General features: G+C 39.0%; 1 protein-coding gene across 1 annotated transcript in view; it reads left to right on the forward strand.

Moving 5' to 3' along the window:
- Positions 1-991: 991 nt before the first annotated feature.
- Positions 992-18052, forward strand: part of sowah (ankyrin repeat domain family member sosondowah) — a 164852-nt gene continuing 147791 nt past the window's right edge. The window contains exons 1-4 of the mRNA XM_085486485.1: positions 992-1137; positions 1265-1326; positions 3475-3858; positions 4563-4715. Of these exons, the coding sequence (XP_085342611.1) occupies positions 1011-1137; positions 1265-1326; positions 3475-3858; positions 4563-4715 (726 nt within the window). The 5' untranslated portion in view covers positions 992-1010. The remainder of the gene's footprint in view (positions 1138-1264; positions 1327-3474; positions 3859-4562; positions 4716-18052) is intronic.

The following is an 18052-nucleotide window of genomic DNA, read 5'->3' on the forward strand; positions in this document are numbered from 1 at the left end:
ATACTTGTAAGAATGACAAACATCATAGAATGGTGCTCTTATTAAAATTTAATCAGTATCAAAAATTTAATTGTCTAATGATTAAGATTTTATAGAAAAAATAATAGCATTCAAAAATGAAAAAAAATGTTTAACTTAGAAAAAAGTAAATAAGTTTAAATTTAAAAATAACTAGTTTAAATTATAAATTAATTTATTTTAAATTAGGCTAACTAAGCCAACTAAGTTAAATTAAAAGTTATTAACTTTTCTACTTTTTTGTATATATTTAATTTTTAACTAATTAACTAGTTACTACCTAATCTTGTCTATTAATTATTAAATCAATGGTAAACTTTATTAACTGCAACGAATAAAAGACTTTGAGTAGAAATCAATATTATACGTTTAAAACGAATATTTCCTAAAGTATACCTATTGTTTCCTACTAATATTTCCTCAAATATACCCAGTTTGCTGTCTCATTTAAATATTCTAATTGTAAGAGTAAAATTATATAGATGATCTCTTAATGAAATTTTGACATCTTATCTTTATATAGACAATAAAAATATATATTATCTATACAATATATCTGCATTTTACAATTAGATGAAAAAAGTATACATAAAAATATTTAAGTAGTAAAACTTAAATCAATATAAGCGATGCATAAAAGTATATGCATATATTTTTAGATCTCTTTTATAATTTACATTTTTTATAACTATATATTTACATAAGCAATTTTCAAAATAATATTATCTGGAAGCTATCTAGATATGAATCGCTATATAATTTTATCTTAGATGAATTTACATATTTTCATCTCAGCTTTATCTAGATAATTTTAAAATCATCTAATTGTAAGCACAACACTACACTGCTCAGATATACCGTTTCCTTCTAAAATATATATACTTGTTTCCCTCGCTCTATAGGCGCGAGTAGTGATAGCGACTGCTTTTACCGACCGAACGGCCCGCTTCACTGACAGCCGTACGTGGCTCTGACGCATCAGTTCGTTCAAGATGGCGACGCCCGGTGAGCTGTCCCTTGAGGAGATACGCAATTATTTATTGGAAAACGGTGGTACCGCGCGCAATCACGACTTGGTGAAGCATTTCAAGCGGTTCCTGACGGACCCGGAGACGCGAGGTGGGTGAAATTTCCGACTCGAGCCGTATATTAGCGACTGTCCGATCGCGAGGCGTCGCCTGGAATTTGGAGTAAACACACGCGATAGTACATGAGCCTCACGGGACTGTGTGTTTTTGTGTTACAGTGGAAGCGAGGAATCGTTTCAAGGAATACGTCAACACCCTGGCCACCATAAAGAACGAGGAGGTAAGTGAAACGGACTTCTTCCCTCGCGAATTCCCCTTCGTTCCTTTGACAGAAGCGACTTGTTGCGCGCGGCGACGTTGCCAGATCTCGCGCGATCAGCTGAGGCAGGTCAGGTGAAAAATTCCTCGCGCACGAGGTCACTGTTTTTGTTGTTGCTTGGACTAGTTTCGTCGTGTGTTCGATCTATAGACGTAGGAAATATTTATATAATATGATATATTTAAAACTTATTAAATTCGTAAAACAACGACCAATACTGGACTAAAAAGATTTTTTATTAATTTAATTCAAGACATTTCGACCTGTGTTTTAGGTCTTTATCAAATGATGCTGAAAATACAAATAAAATACAAAACAAAGGCAATTACATCAATCATACAAGATTAAACAATATTTATTTTTCGTTGACAGCTCTCGGAGTATTCATTCTTTGAACGGTTCTCAGTTAAATAAATTATTAACATATCTGATTGTGTAACGATTGCAAATACTGTATAATGATAATTTGATGTAAGGAGTGATTATTCAGTGGCTGAAGAAGCACAAGTATGTGCCGAAACGTCCCGTATTAAATTGTATATAAGATACAGAAAGACTATTAATTTTTATCCTAACTTTTGCAGCTCGTATTAGCCGTTATATATAGTGTTTATTTTTAAATATTCTCACATAAATATGTAATATTTTTTGAAATTTTTATTGAATTTTTAGCAATCTTATTTTTTTTTTTTTACAATTAATATAATATAATTAACTTAGTGACATATATCTGTGCGAATCTGTCACTCTTGTTAAATGAAATTTTGAATTATTACGTTTAGAAATTTCATTATCTTATTAATATTATTCAAAATATTAATTTCGCACACAAACTAAAAAATATCGATATTAAATTTTTGTCTATATAAAACAAACTACATGTTATTTAAATTTTAGAATGAGAAATAGAACGAAAAGAAAAATTAGCTTTGTAGAAAAATATCAAAAGTTTACGTGAAAAAATAAGTTTCTTACATAAATATGCAATATTAAAAAATTAGGAAGTTTGATTGATCTTGGGTAATCTAATAGAAAATTTAAATAATCTAAGGGTAATATTAAATAATCTGTAGGTAATTCTAAGTATTCTTAAGATAGTCTGTAATAATCTGAGGTAATCTAAGGTAATCTTTAATGTTTGAAGTTAGTGAACATTATTGATAAATGGAAGATATTTAGAAAAATCTGGGGTAATCTTAGAAAATTTGAGGTAATTTTAAATATTCTAAATCAATTGATACAAAGTTTCGCTCGTATATTGTAAATACAACTAGTGATAGATAAAAAGGCCAACTTATCGAGCAATTATTAGAGTTGTTCTGTCAAATAAAATTTATTCCATGTATAAACTAAACATAAAACATTATGTGAAAGCTACAAATATTCTATACTCAAACTTAAGCGAAAATTACAATTATTATAAAATAAACGTTTCAACCGCACGCGGTCTTCCTCAGTATTATATTACAGTAATTATTAAAAAATACAAAATAATACAAAAATTCTACATAATATCGAAAATTAATGTTACTTCTTCAATAAGAGTCGAGAATTTATGAGCAGTTAAAGCGTGTTTCAATCCGTCATATCCAACAAATGTTCGCCTCGATATGATCTTTGATTTTAATCAAATCTCGAAAAGTTTCATCGTTAATATGCGAGAAATTAATACGTTCTGTAGGCGTTGACATTGTCCTTCCTGACAATTTTAACCACGTTTTTTTGAAAAAGTTATTGAAGATGACACAAGACAAGACCAACAATATAAAAAGACACCTCATTTCAAACTCTCAAATATTAAATATTCTCTTAAATATTCTAAGATAATCTTGAATAATTTGAGGTAATATTTGGTAATCTTAAGTAATCTGAAGTAGTATTAGGTAATCTGAGGTAGTATTAGATACTCTAAGGTAGTATTAGGTAATCTATGGTAGTATTCGGTAATCTGAGGTAATTTAAAGGTAATCCATATCAAGGGTAATTTTTTGTACACTATAACCACTAGTGACCAACCCCTCGGCGATTAATAAATTAATTAGTGACGCATCTGTCGCTTCTGTCAAATCATTTATAGACGAAGCTCTCAAAGTGAACGTTCCTCAACAGGGCGATAAATATCTGGTTCTCAAGAAGAAATATCGGCAACCCTTTCTAGACTTTTCATCCCCTCAGCTAGTAGGAGAGAGATCTCTCGCCTCTCCTGATCTAGCTACTCCAGTTTCTCCTTTGCGGGAACCTCCGCCTTATCGGCCACCACCTCCAGCCCCCCTTAGCCCGTTATCGAGCAGTTCTCACTCGAGTTTCGAGCAGCCTACGACACCGATTTCGGAACGCGAGATCGACCAAAAAAATGACAACATCGATGCATCCAGCGTATCAGTATCGTCGCCACCTGTTCCACCGCGACGCAAAAGTCAGGACAAACTCAAGCTGGAGAACAAGGAAAATGTCGACAAGAATAAGAGTGGCGTCTCTGAAGCTGTTATCAAGGTGAGGTTTTAATCTATTGCCGTTATTGTTCAATAAATTTTATTATCGGTGTCGCCATCGCGAGAGTGCTTGCCGATGACGATTTCTTTTCACGTAAATTTATAATAAACGTAATATTCTTTGTATAGCACAATCAAATATCTACAGTTATAAGGGTAAATTATTAAAAACTTAAGATGAAAAAATTAACTGCAAATTTATTATCCGGACATAATTTTCTCTTAGAATTTACCCTGAAAATTATGGAAAAATATTAATATGTACATGTAATAGTAAATAATTAGTAAAATAATCGAACATATTTTATATTTTATTGTGGTGAATAAATATTTTTATTGTGGTAAATATTAATCGGAGAAACTCATAAAATTTTCCCAATACCATATTGTTCCACGATTACCATGATTTTACGATAAATTCTAAAAAAAAATTTCTCTGTCTACGAAAACATTTAAAACATTTTTTTTTAATTTGTAGATTTTTTTTTAATTTACATACAAAGTTTCTGCTATTTTATTAATATAGTATAGGTATCGTTTTTTTATCGAGATTATCTATTTATCTAATAATTTGTTTACTTTTCGAAGACTGATTTTCTTCGGAATCATCTGTCACTGATCACGTGTTCTTGACAATTATTAACACAAAACTTGGGACTGTTTCGTGAAGGTCGACAAAAAAAGATCGAAATTATTGAATTACAGGAAGATGAAACGGTCACGATGACAAATGCTGTCTCGGCCGAGCAGTTGAGCGTTCGCGAGCGGATGCAACGCTTTAATCGGATGGCCAGTGAAACCGATCTTCCTGCCAGGCCTAACGACACGACTAGTCCTGCTAAGAAACGAGTTGACAAGGTAAGTGATTTTTTAGATTTTTTTTTGTTTGCAATCGAAACTCGCATTTATTTATTTATTTCCGTAGGGGAGTTAGGGGGTTTTTGAAATTAAATCTCAAGTATGAGATTATTTCAAATTTTAAGTCTTGGTAGTACACCGAGAATAATACGTGCCTTGTGCACGGTTTATTTCCAAGGAAAACTTAGTTTCGTTGGAAATGTATGCAGCAACATCCGCGTATGGCTCTTTACGCCTTTCTTGCGATTTAGATTTATATTTAATATAATATAATTTTAAAACCACGAGAAAGAGAGGACGATACAGATTTAAGTCGCAAATAATAAATTTTATTTCAAGGTTTTTAAATTTGATGTAATAAATAATATTATGTATTATAATATAATATTAATACAAATCATATTATTTCAATACAATATAATATAATATAATTTTAAAACCACTAGAGAGAGAGAGATAATAAATTTTGGAGACAGACGAGAGAGAAAAGAGATTTTTTATACACATCATGTAAATAATATTTCAAGGTTCTCTGAAAATAATTTTATTGTAACACAATCTAATATAATTTAAATAAATTAAAACAACTAGTTTGTTGTGCAAACAAGATGCTTGTCACATTAAAAGAAATTCTGGTCGATTTAACCAATAATTCTGTTCCGTTGATTTTCGAACAGAATTTTTGTTAATAAGTACAACAAAAATTTTCCAGTGTATATTTGATATAAATAATTCAGAAGTCTATTGCACTTGAGAGGCGCGTTTTTGGGGTCAATTGTTACCACCTTCGGTCGTTACACCTTGGCTTCCTTCGGCGGGAGCTAAATCATGGCCGATATCGTGTTGTGACATCGTCGGCCGCTTATGTTTTCCAAACACACAAAAGAGAGGGTTCCTTCGTATTGAATTATCCCCGGCGGGCTTTAAATACTCCGGACGAGCGATTCGGCACGGAACGACGATCCACGCGCGAGGATGCGTCTTATACATCCCTGGAGAAGGCGGAGGAAGGATGTACAAGCCTGACTGCCCATCTTGCATACCGAGTAGGCTACTAGGAATCCTTTCTCCGTATCCTCGCGACGTTCTCTCTCTTCCTTTACTCAGGCTCTCTCTTCCTCCGACTTCTTCTTTCGCCGTTTATCGCGGCGAGCAATATTCATCGCATTTGAATATCCTGCGGGCGGTATCTTGCGTAGCGATCAGGATGTTGCGCCGATGTTGCTGTAAATCATAATTAGCCGCGCCTGAAAATTAAAAGTGGGGGAGGAGAAGGATGGAGGGAAGTCGCGAGATCTCTCCTTTCCGCCGCGATCAACAAAGCTGACACAGCCGGCAGGATGTAGTACCGCTTATTCCACTCTTATGCGCGCTCCGATCCTTCATCATAATTTCGATATGTTTATCGGGGCCTCTCGTGCGATTAAAGGCCCCGACTCTCCCGTGTTTAAAGGCTCTTCTTCGCGAAGGAGGAAGCGCTCTCTCTACTTCCTCCCTTCGTTCGAGATTACTCGCGCGTGGCTGCCGCATAATTCGGTTGTTTCTAAAGGAACCGAATATCTCCCGTACGCTCATTTTCGATAATTATACACTGGAAAAAAAGGTTTAGTGTAATAGTATAATTGCTGATTTTTGGAGATACGAGTTGACGCAGAAACTTTGCGTCAGATATTAATTGGTATTAAAATAGGAAGAAGAATAATAATTGTAGAATAAAATAGAATAACTTGAGAGAAATTAAATTAATACGAATTTATGCACGAAAAAGACTAATAAGCACATCATCAGGCACATATATCAGATATGCAAAAAATTGCTTTTAAATTTCTCTTTAATTATTTTGTAGTTAAAATAATTAAACAAGAATTTGAGAACAATTTTGTGGCATCTAATAGCTATATACGAATCTTATACCCGAATTTGTACACTCGTGCCTTTCAAATTGACAAATTTAAATTAAATTAATTTATGAGTTAAGAAAAAATCATAATACAAATATTTATTCGTTTACTCTGACTTTTTGCACTCTCTTTGCGACCAAAAATTAAAACGTTAATGGTTGCTGACAGATTTTGACACATTCTTTTTATACTACTGCTTTGTCGTAATAAAGGGAAATTGTTTATTGCTGTGTATATATACATTGAATGGTCTATGATAATTATATATTATACTCGCACGCCACAAAGTCCGGTTCTAGCGGATCGCCTTTCATATATTGCGGCTTTGACCGGACCGGCCGTTAATTTTTATTGCTTGTAAGCGCGGAAAAGGTTTTCGGGCCACGCTGGGAGAATCCTTTCTCGCCTCCGGACATCCTGTAATCTCCTGGGAAGCCCGGTGGGTGAGAAAGCCGCACCATCTCTCTTTCTCTCTCTCGTCGGGCTTTCTTTACGGTAATTATCATGCGACGTAGCCGGGCGAGTCCGCCCTTTGCATCCCTAATGACCGTTTCGTCTAACGCGGTGTCGCGTGCCGTTCGCCATCCAACAGCATACAGGGTCTCCCGTCGCCGTTTTCTTCGAACAGCTGATTACTGTCATCGAATGCGCGACAAGTACGCCGCGCGATGATTGACAGGAAAATCCGCCGGAAAGATCAAAGATGTTGGACGCGAAATTCTAAACGATCAACGATCGCTTTCAATTAATTTTTTTTTTATTACTCGTTGATGTATTGATATTTTCAAGATTAAAAATATTTCACTGAACATGGAATTACACATAGGAAATGCTATAAAATAATGTTATAAATAAAATGGATAAATTATAAAATAAAGTTTTAATAAAGTAAAAATAGTAAATTTAAAATTACATATAATTTTTGCATAAATATAGTAATTTTATCTATATTTTTACATTAATATGTATTTTTACTTAAAAACAAATGTAAAAAAATTACAATGATAAGCAAGTAACTTTTCTAATTCTGAACAAGTAATTTCCATGTAAAAGTACATTGATTTTTTTCAGTGTAGGTATATGAAAATCCTCCTTAGTATTCAACGGAGAGCTTTCTTAGACGTATTTAATCATTGAAGTATAATGCATTCCATCTAACCTGTCATCTGCTGTGAAAATTCTCGCGTTAAGTGTCCCTCTTTCAATAATAATGAGATCTTATAGCTCCGTATAATAAGAGATTTCGTATTTTCAAGCTTGTCTCGGTGGTCGTTTTGTCGCGGGATGAGGTTCTCGCGGAATTATACCGTCAATTGTCGCGAAAGTTAAGTTGCTCGAGTTCATTTGGAAATGTTGGCAAAGTAGGGTGGATGAACAAGAGTCCTTTTACGGGAGTAACGTCACGCTTGTAACGCGCTCGCGCGTGTATATATGTAAGATGCCGACGGCGCTTTCGTCGAGACGCCTAGCAAGAAGCTCGCTTTTACTTCGGCACCTCGAGGACGCGTTCTAATTAGGATCACGCGTGTTCGCCTCTTATACGGAGGGCAAGTCTTGTCGGGCGAGCCTCGTCCCTTTCTGTGCGGCGGAGAACGAGCGAGGAGCGAGTGGAGGAACGGGACGGAAAAGGGATGGAAACTCATCGTAAAGGCGCCTAACACGGCCGTGCCGAACTTGGAATTTCTGCCGTATAGTTCCGCATACATTAGGGACCTTGGATGAAACTTGGAGGGTGGTTTGCCTCTTGGCAACGAGAGGAGGACTGCGAGAAGCGCAGCAACGTGCTGCTGCTGCTGCTGCTGAAGGAGGCTGCCGTAGGGAGGGAAAGGGATCGCAGGGTGTAAACCGCACAAAGTAATCTTACAGAATGTATATGCAAAGAGGTTCAGAACGCGGTGAGGCGTAGCAAGAGGTGAGGGCGAAGCGAGGGCACAGCTTGCATGATTCTACTCGCGACAATCTCGACAAGACACCTCCCTGGGCAAACTTGATCTCTCGCGCGGCTTACTTCCGAAGACTTCGTCGACTCCTGATCGATGTTGATTACGGTCCCTCTAATTAGCTTTTATTTAATATTTTTCATTTTTCGTTAAAATAAACTCGCAAAGCGAGAGAGAGAGAGAGAGAGAGAGAGAGAGAGAGAGAGAGAGTAATTTTCGAATATAATATCCAATTATATTACATTTAATAAGATATTAATATTAATGTAACCGGTTATAGAGAGAAAATTAGATGAAAGATTGTCCTCGTATTCGTTAGAGAGAACATGTCTTTTTTTTGGTAATTTAAATTCAAAGTTAGATCAACGATGATTAACTCCGGATTATCATTTTCCGAACGTAGTCGCGAGTTATCTTCAATGTGAAATCTCAATTGTTGCTATTTCCAAGTATATCCGAGTGTCAATCTGTTTAAGCGCGCCTTGTTGTTTATTCAAGAAATTTTCTGTCATTAATCAAACTAACGGCACAGAACACTTGACAGGTGCACCTGGTCACGGTGGTTTAAGCGCGTTGTACTCCGCGAACGAGACGGAGGGAAAGAAAGAGAAAGAGATATATATAGCGTGGAATCCATTTATTCGTTCCAAGTAGTCGGTAGATAGCGCGAATCGCGATGGAAATAAAATCGTTTACATCTTGTTCCTTTAATTAGGCAAATCCGCTTGGGCAAGAGTGCCAAGTCGATAAACGCCCGTAAGATAAGCCTCGTTCATTACCATCGGAATTTATCCGATGTAGTCGATGAGATATGTCGCTCTCCCGCGATTAAAACTTTTTTCCTTCTCCTTATCCCTATCATTTTCTCTCTCATAATCACTTTTAAAATCTTTTTTCATTCTAGGAATGGGATAGCGCATCCTTTTGCAGCATCAATAAAGGAAGACTATCGAACTTCGCACTTAATCAAGTAAATTACGGACGCGACACCTCGTGCAATTAATAATATAATTAAATATTACCGTATAGATTGAATAGCTGATCGGATGATTGCGGGTTGCGCGCAACAGAATATAATAATCAATCATTGTCGTTAAGGGGATCCTAAACGCTCTTGAGAAGTCTGTTAATTTTTCCTCTTTTATCGACAAAATGTGAGGTTAAATAAATTATAAATCTATTTATTGGTTATACGGATTGTTTTTTAAATGAAGGATGAGCTGTTCTCATTTACTAGGCTTCCAAATTGATATCTAAACATTCACTTATATTCCTTTATCCAATGCCAAATCTGGCCTGGTCTAATTTTAAGTAAAAACAATCCGTATATAGCCAATAAATAGATTTATAGTTTATCTAACCTCACATTTTGTCGATAAACCAGGAAAAAACAATAGACCTATCAAGGACGTTTAGGATCCCCTTACACCTCGTCTAATTAATAATATAAATTAAATATTGCCGTATAGATTGAATAGCTGATCGGATGATTGCGGGTTGCGCGCAACAGACGATAATAATCATTCATCGTTAATAACGACGTCGGATGACCTAAAGAGGAGCGAACTGTGACGTAATCCGCGACGACACCAATTTTCTTGGCACCAGATGCGTATTATACAAATTCACGCTTAAGTTTCGTGCCGCGTACCAATATAAACAAGCTTGTCTACAGGAGTAGTTAGCACCCACTGTTCCCGCGTGTAGCAGGGCAACTAGATACACCTCCAACAGGTCCGCCGACATTTATTCCGGGCCTATTACGAGTTAATCTTGAAGACACACACAGCGCGCGCATTATCATTTAAATTGGTGTCGTTATGCACGCGCATTAAATTTGTTTGCTCAGCGGCTGGCTGCGACGCCTCTCTATGCTTCTGGCTTCTGCTAGAATTCTTTGGGCCTTTATGCACGATAATAGGCAGATCACACACAGATATACCACGGAAGAGAAGAAAAACGGCGAACGGTTTACAATGGATTGTGCTCCTTGCTTTCTCATGATTTGTCCTATCGCGTTCATCGCGTTTTCCGACTCTGGGCTTCTGGTCTTACGCTAATCCATCAACCGACGCATCTTCTGGGGAAAAGATTACACAGTGGATAGTACATAAGATTTCTGTGTTTCTTTTTTTCGAGACAAGTATACTAAATCACCCCTCGTTGATTACCTTCTTGGTTCCCTGGCGTTCTTCTCTCTGAAGTGAATGGCAGCACTCATCCGGCATTCATCCGCGGGAGTCTCGTCTCCCGTAGTGACAGTCCCGGGACTATACCGAAAACTGACTCATTGTGACTGTCACGACAGCGACGGACAGGACGCCGCCCTTCCGGGTCATGGGACTCTTCTTGGTGGTCCGATCGTAGGCTCGAAATTTTTGAATTATCTGGTCCTCTTATTTTTTCTTCCCGCAATAGTTATTTAATTTTTAATAAATAAAATTTAATTTTTTATTTGTAGTAGATAAAATAAAGTTCCCCACACTAATGTTGTGTAAAATGGATTTCGGTTAAATCAGTTAGCTTTCTCATATGTTACAACTTGTGATCCATACTGAACAAAAAATGTAATAGGCTCAAAGCTGAATAATAGACAGTCGACTGGCTGTAACTCAATAATTATCAATTATTTAGCTTTGATCTTTTGTTCAGCTAGTGCGGGGTATTTTCAATAGAGTTGATAATAGCAACTTGCTGATTTTTGTCGAGAATATCTTATTGTCTGCACGCGAACGCAATCTATTTAAATGAAATTTCTTGTTCTTCAGCTTGTCCATTGCTTGCACGACTCGCGATATTCCAATATCCTTTCCGTCGGAGATCAATTTGCGGCCCGTACTGATCGATTCGTATCCCTCTTCCCTCCTTCGAGGCGAAGATAATCTGCCCGTTAAACGGTCATACGGGCCCTGCAATGCCCTGCAAGCTCGTGCTTTATCGCCGCGCGACTGTACGGCAAAGCCAGGAGCGTACCTTATCAGGGATCTGACTCGCGCAGTGAGCGGCTATTTGTATTCATAAGTCCGCGGGAGGCCGGCGCTCGCTCCCTGGGCACAGTCCTGGGACCGTTCTAGGTCGCACAAGGCCCGACCACGGTGTTCCCCCGGGACCAGTTCCGTCCAAGGGGCACCGTTCGCGATGCGGGGACGAGTAAGGTAGAAAGAGAGAGAGAAAGAAAGGAGAGAGGACAATAGAGGGCCACGTCATTCAGCCAAGAAGCGCCCTTCTCCGCGGACATCTCGGCACCGTCGACGTACATACATATACATACGTTGTACGTCGCTGTATATGCGCGTTCGAGAATGTGACCAGTCATCGAGTTATTTAATTTTTCGAGGCACCCCCGCCGCGCGTGTTTGCTCAGCCCCGCTGTGAGCACAAATTACCTCGCGACCGAATCACCTCGGGCGAAATGCCGCGGGTCCGCAGCCCGTCCGCCCTCTCTTGTAACCCAGCGTCCGCTGCCATCAGCGTCGATGACGCTTCTTATCCCCCGATGATCTTCGAGACGGAAGTCTCCACGGAAAAAAGATGACGTGCCTCTTCTTCTTCTCTTTCTCTCTCTTGCTCTCTCTCTCTCTCTCTCTCTCTCTCTCTCTCTCTTTCCTCTACGTCCTCCCACGTCGTTGTGCCAGGTTGGGCGAATTGCGCGAGAATAAGAATCCTGAAAAAATTGGAAGATAAATATGTAAAAAATTATCACTTGTACTTTAATCGTGGAAAAGCATTTATTATTCTATTCAACCAATAAAAAGAAAGGGGTGGGCAAAAATGATGTTCTATATCGAGAAAACAGGATGGCATTTAGGATCCCCAAACAATATCGTAATTTTTTTAACTAGAAAAAAATTGTCCCAACGACCGGAAATCTCTCGTTATTTATTATACGGCGTGGTATCGGTCTTAATTGATGAAATTTTTTTTTTAACACGGTCGGCGCGTACAAGACGCTCGGAATTTATTCTTAGCAATCGTTGGAGGACCAGTCCAAATGTAACACCTGAACCCTTAACGCGCAGAGGACACGGGACCAAAACGGACATGCCCGCGTTCCCTTCCCGTGGCCTAGGTGCACATATATACGGTCAGTCCACCTCGCTATCTATATGCTAATCCATTGAGATGGTACCCGTAGATTACACCTCGGAATTAGCCCAGAGACCCGGGTATCAGGGCCGCACAGACAGGCCGGACTATGTATCTATACGTACCTTTATCCCACCTTATACACGTAAACCCACCCGCCGCCTCTCGCTTTGCACTTACAAGCTCGCGTACACAGACACACACACGAACGTGTAAAGATCAGACACGCGTGTACAGGTGTGTATACCTGGCGGAACCATCGTGGTTCGGTATAGAACCTGGATGACTCGGCGCTTCCAGTTCGTTAGCCCGTGTTAATAACGTTAAAGAGGATGCGATAAACTCGTTAGGGGACGAAACCGCGCAGGCGGCTAAGCTCGACCTTCATCGAGGTATATCAAGGGCCACAATGGATGAGCCACGCCAACACCGCTCGCTCTTCTTCTCATCGAATCGAACATATTACTCGGACAGATCCTTCTTTCAGCTTCGATATTTCGAATATTATTGTCCATAAACATTCTTATTTCCTTCTGTCGAGAGAAGCGTCAGTTTATCTCTCGTAGAATCGTGTAGACAAACGTGTAACGTATAAAAACTTTGGTTTCAATGTGTTTTAATTTTCCCGTTGGCTGCCCCATGTGGAACACAATAATATCTATTACGGTGATCGTACTCTTTGCGTTATTACGCAATATACGGGATAGAGTAACACGCGTTCAGTCACGCCCAGTCATTTCGTAAAACGGTATTCTTTTTCGAGAAGTTCATTCCACGATGGTTTTATCGCGCCGAAACACGTCGACTATTAAGATTTTCTCCAGCTCCCCATTATCATATTTTATGTCAACACACTGTCGGCTTATCGTTTCTCGCAGACATTTATCATTAGTCTTATCTCGCTATTACAGTTTATATTTATTACAGTTTTATGCAAAATGGAATATTAATAATAATTATGATAAATATGGATGTGGGATATAGTTTTCGGAGATTATATCTGAAGTACACATATAATTGGAGCCATTGTATACTTAAACCTTCTGTCAACACATAATTTTTTATTCTTTCATAAATGTATCTTTCATAAATGTATATCTAGGTACTTTGTTACGATCCCAAAAATTAAATAAATTTCAATTCTAGATCTTTATATTTAATTAACTCTTTTGTTCCCCTAAAGATTCCTGATTTTGTCCCGATATTTTTCTTATCTACGTTTTTTAGAAAGACAAGGGGATCAGGTGAGTTTATTAATTTATTCTTAAATATTGTATCAAGAAAAATTTATGCTTTATGCACAATTAATTAGTTTAAAAAAAATTTCCATCGAATAGATATAACGACTTCACCCCGAATATTTCTTTCACCTACACTTCTTTTTGGGTACTTATACAGAGGGATTTGTGAAATATAAAAATCTCGATTCGAAAAAAATTGTTTTTATTTAATTCCTCTGTAATTATTCTGTATACAAAATAATTTTCTAAAAAATTACTCTATATACAGAATAATTATTGAGAAAATTTAAAACGAATTTTATTATTCTTAGTGCCTGGCTCTTATTGGATCTTTTCATACCTGAATTAACATTTTAAGAATTTTGCTACTCCCGGATACTCGTTCATCGACATAAGGGTCGATCGAGCTATTATCGTTCAGAGAAAGCGAGCATCGCGCCGATGGCGCTTTACCATTGGAATCCCCCTCTCGAAACTGTGACATTTGCCGGCGGAACAGAATCGTGCGCGGCGACAGAACCGTGTGCTCGAGAGCACCCCCGCGGTAAATTTATTATCCGACGGGAATATGATCGCGCGACGCGTATTTGCGGGACCGAGGTACACCGAGGAACACGGTACGTAGGTACGTACGAATATAATCCTGTCAACGAAAGGGTCGGAGAGGGTGGATAGCGAGCGTGCGTGCATTTGCGGGTGTCGATGCTCCACCGTGTTTGGCCCCATCCGGACCAAATTCGACGTGTGCCACCCGCGAAAATACGAGGCCGCGAGTTATGAATCATCGGCGCCTCTCGCACGCCGTATATATCGCGGCATAGCGAGATAACAATCGGGTCCGCGATCGCGCTAATTTTCCCCGGATGAATCGTGTAATCGCGCGAGCGCCGACTTGTCGCGCGAGATTCATCCGCCGACGAGGAATTAATTTTCACGCCCCCTGGAGGAGAATAATTAGTCGGTATAATTAGTCGGCACATGAGCACTCATATACCTAGATTTTTATTTTTTATTCATTTATAAATTTCAAACGAAAAATTATTTATGTAATAAAATATTTTAGTGTTTCACTTGAAAAGGATCACAATCATACATGGTCGAAACGTCGTGAAGCTGACTAAATTATTTACTCGCTAGTTTGATTGATTATTTTCTACAACTCTTATTTAAATACTAGTGACTGTTATTAATAATTGGGAATTTAATTATAAAATTATTCTAAATTGAAAAAATTAAAATATTACAATCCAGGGTATAAGTCCCCCATGAGCGCCTATGATAATTAGCATCTCAAACTCTAGCATCTGTCAAATCGCGAAGTAGGGATTATTTATTTAAAAAAAAATTCTTTTTTTTTAATTTGATTACCTGACCGATCGATTTAAATTTTCGAACAAACGGGAGGGAATCGTCGGCAACGAGGGAGGTCTCGGAAATGGGTACCTTGTCCTACCGAGCATCTCGTCGTCGTATTTCGACGCGATTTCATTCGGGCCCGCGACTGAACCTTCGGATTATAATCCCCGACGATGGAAATGGCGTTAGGTAGGTGGGCTATACTCGGAGATAGGTAGGCATTATGGTGGTCGTTGGGAGGCGTCGCCGAACCGAACGCTGAATCACCCAGCGAGAGTTTTCCTGTCAGCGACAGAGGACGGGCCACCGCCATCCGACGAAGCCCCGTGGAATTGCCTCGCACGGCCTCGAAATGAATGCGCGAACGCCCATTAGGGGAATAAATCAGGCCAATGTTATCCGCAGGATCGCATAATCGATCTCGCGCGCTCGACTAATCTGGGGCCCTAATCGTTTCACGGCGCTGCCGCGGCCAGAAAAGTTCCTCCTGACGCGACGATGGGAGAAAGGGGAGAAAGGGATCCGTTGGGGACGGATAGAAAGATCCCTCCTCTGCGACCGCGCGGTGCATTTCGCATTCAACCTACTGTATTATAGGCGGACTTTTAGGGAATTAACGAATGCAGTTAATTTTGCTTCCATCGGTATTAATTCTCGGTTAGCCACGACTATACAGAGATTGAATCAAGTCTTTTTATCTCAACAAAATTTCTATATATTAAAATTTTATATATTTATTTTTATAATACATTTTAATTTATTGTTATATGGAAATTTAGTATTATAATATATAACATTTAATTTTAAATATTGTATATACATATATATATTTTTTTGTATTACACGTGCAGGCAAAGTGGCACTTTGTGTGCGTGTTTTCTGTGCGGAAAACGGCCGATTTCCCACGCCGCCATCTAGCGGCGACGCGGTGAGTGAATAAGCCGCATTCAAAGTCATTGCCCACGGCTGAAGCCGTGGGCAATGACTTTGAACGCGGCTATTCCCGCACCGTGCCGTCGCAAGAAGGCGGCGTGCGATCGGCCACCTCGCGCACAGAAAACGCGCACAAAGCCACTTTGCCTGCACACTTGTAATACAAAATATCGTGTGTATCAAGTGCGGATTGACAATTGTTCACTCGTGTGGGGTGGTCCATCCTCCGCACTCGTGACCAATTGTCAACTTTCCGCACTTGATACACAATATACTATTAATTATAGGAAAATTTGTTATGCATATCCCAAATTAAAATTTTATAATGAATTTTAATATATTGTATATTACATATACAGAAAAATATTTTCAAAATAAAAACTATTGATATTTTTGTACATTCACATATGGAAATTAAGTTAATTTTATAATGAATTTTAATATATAATATTGTACACATTAATTCTCGTAATTTAATTTTAAATATATCATATAATGATATTTTCATACACACAGCATTCTTAAATATTTTTTTCTTAAAATATTCCTTGTATAATTGACCACAGAAGAAAAGATATTTTCAAAATAAAAATTGATATTTATGTGCGACGCACACATTAAATATTTGCTTGGATCATATTCCTTATAACACTTAAAATATGGGTCACGATTAATCCGAAAAATTAAACGCATGACGACTCGTCGGCATTAAATACACATCCCGCTTTAATCAGAATCGATCCTCCTCGCTGGACTTTTCGGCGCGGCATGGGTGGCGAGACGAGGGGGTCGAAGGGAGTGGAGGGGGGGGATGAATTGTAGGGTGCGCCGAGTCGCGAAAATGTTTGGTTAGCATTTGGCTTATTGGCCGGCGAATGTTCGTGCGCTGTTAGGCGTGTATGGATGGCCCCCAGGTTATAATAAAGCTAATTCCGCGGAGCTCTCGAGGCAGCTCGTGCCGCAACATGTTTTGCCTCTCGTTCTACCAGGTCTGCCCCCCTGCCCCCTTCACCGTCTCGCCGATATATCCGTTCCCGGTGTGCACTCCGTAGTCTCTCTCTCTCTATATACATATTTCTCTCTTTCTCTCTTTCACGCGCCGTTAGAGAGCAACCGAATATATTTATACGCCCCCTCGGAAAGGGCAGCGGCGCACGTCCGCTTATTAAAACGTTTCCACCCCGAAGAGAAGCGCGCGCGAGTTCGCTCTCTCTCTCTCTCTCTCTATCCGCTTTACATTCCGCGTTATTCCTTTTATTGTTCGAGAGACGGGGGGACCGAGAGGTAGCACGTGCACGCCCTGTACTTTGAGTACTTGAGTACCTGCCGCTGGCCACATTCGGCGGAATTAGACGCGCGAATAGTGCGCGGCTTAACTGCTGGGCGAGCGTGTTTTTTAGTCTGCGCTGATGCGCCACGAAGAGCGATAACAATGGGAGGTACGGATATAAGGGAGATAGAGAGAGAAAGAGGATGGATAGCTCGTTACCGTGGCTTGCTTGATGGCCCCCTTTGTATCCATTTCTATGATACTCTCGGCTTGCTCGCTCTCTCGTGCTAGGATCACGTCCTAAGTGATTACGCGGCTTGTATGCGTCGCGTATCCGTTAGCTTTTTTATCCGATTACGATGAACGTGATGTACGCGAACGCGTCCATGCATCTATCCATGCGTGTACGTATCACTATTACGGAGGGGATGGAACATCCACTCCCGGATATCTGGAGGTTCTTTTTTTCGATTGAGGGGACGCTACCGTAGTTCTGTTTTACCGACTTTAAGTTAGGTTAGATTCATTTTTTATTGAATATACAGATTGAACAATTCTTCACGATGAAAGTAATGGTAATAATAAATGGGGAGCGCTGTCCGGCAACTAA

This window comes from Nylanderia fulva, unplaced genomic scaffold (genome assembly GCF_048542155.1).
Source record: "Nylanderia fulva isolate GAGA-0341 unplaced genomic scaffold, ASM4854215v1 Scaffold44, whole genome shotgun sequence".
NCBI classification, from domain to species: Eukaryota; Metazoa; Arthropoda; class Insecta; order Hymenoptera; family Formicidae; genus Nylanderia; species Nylanderia fulva.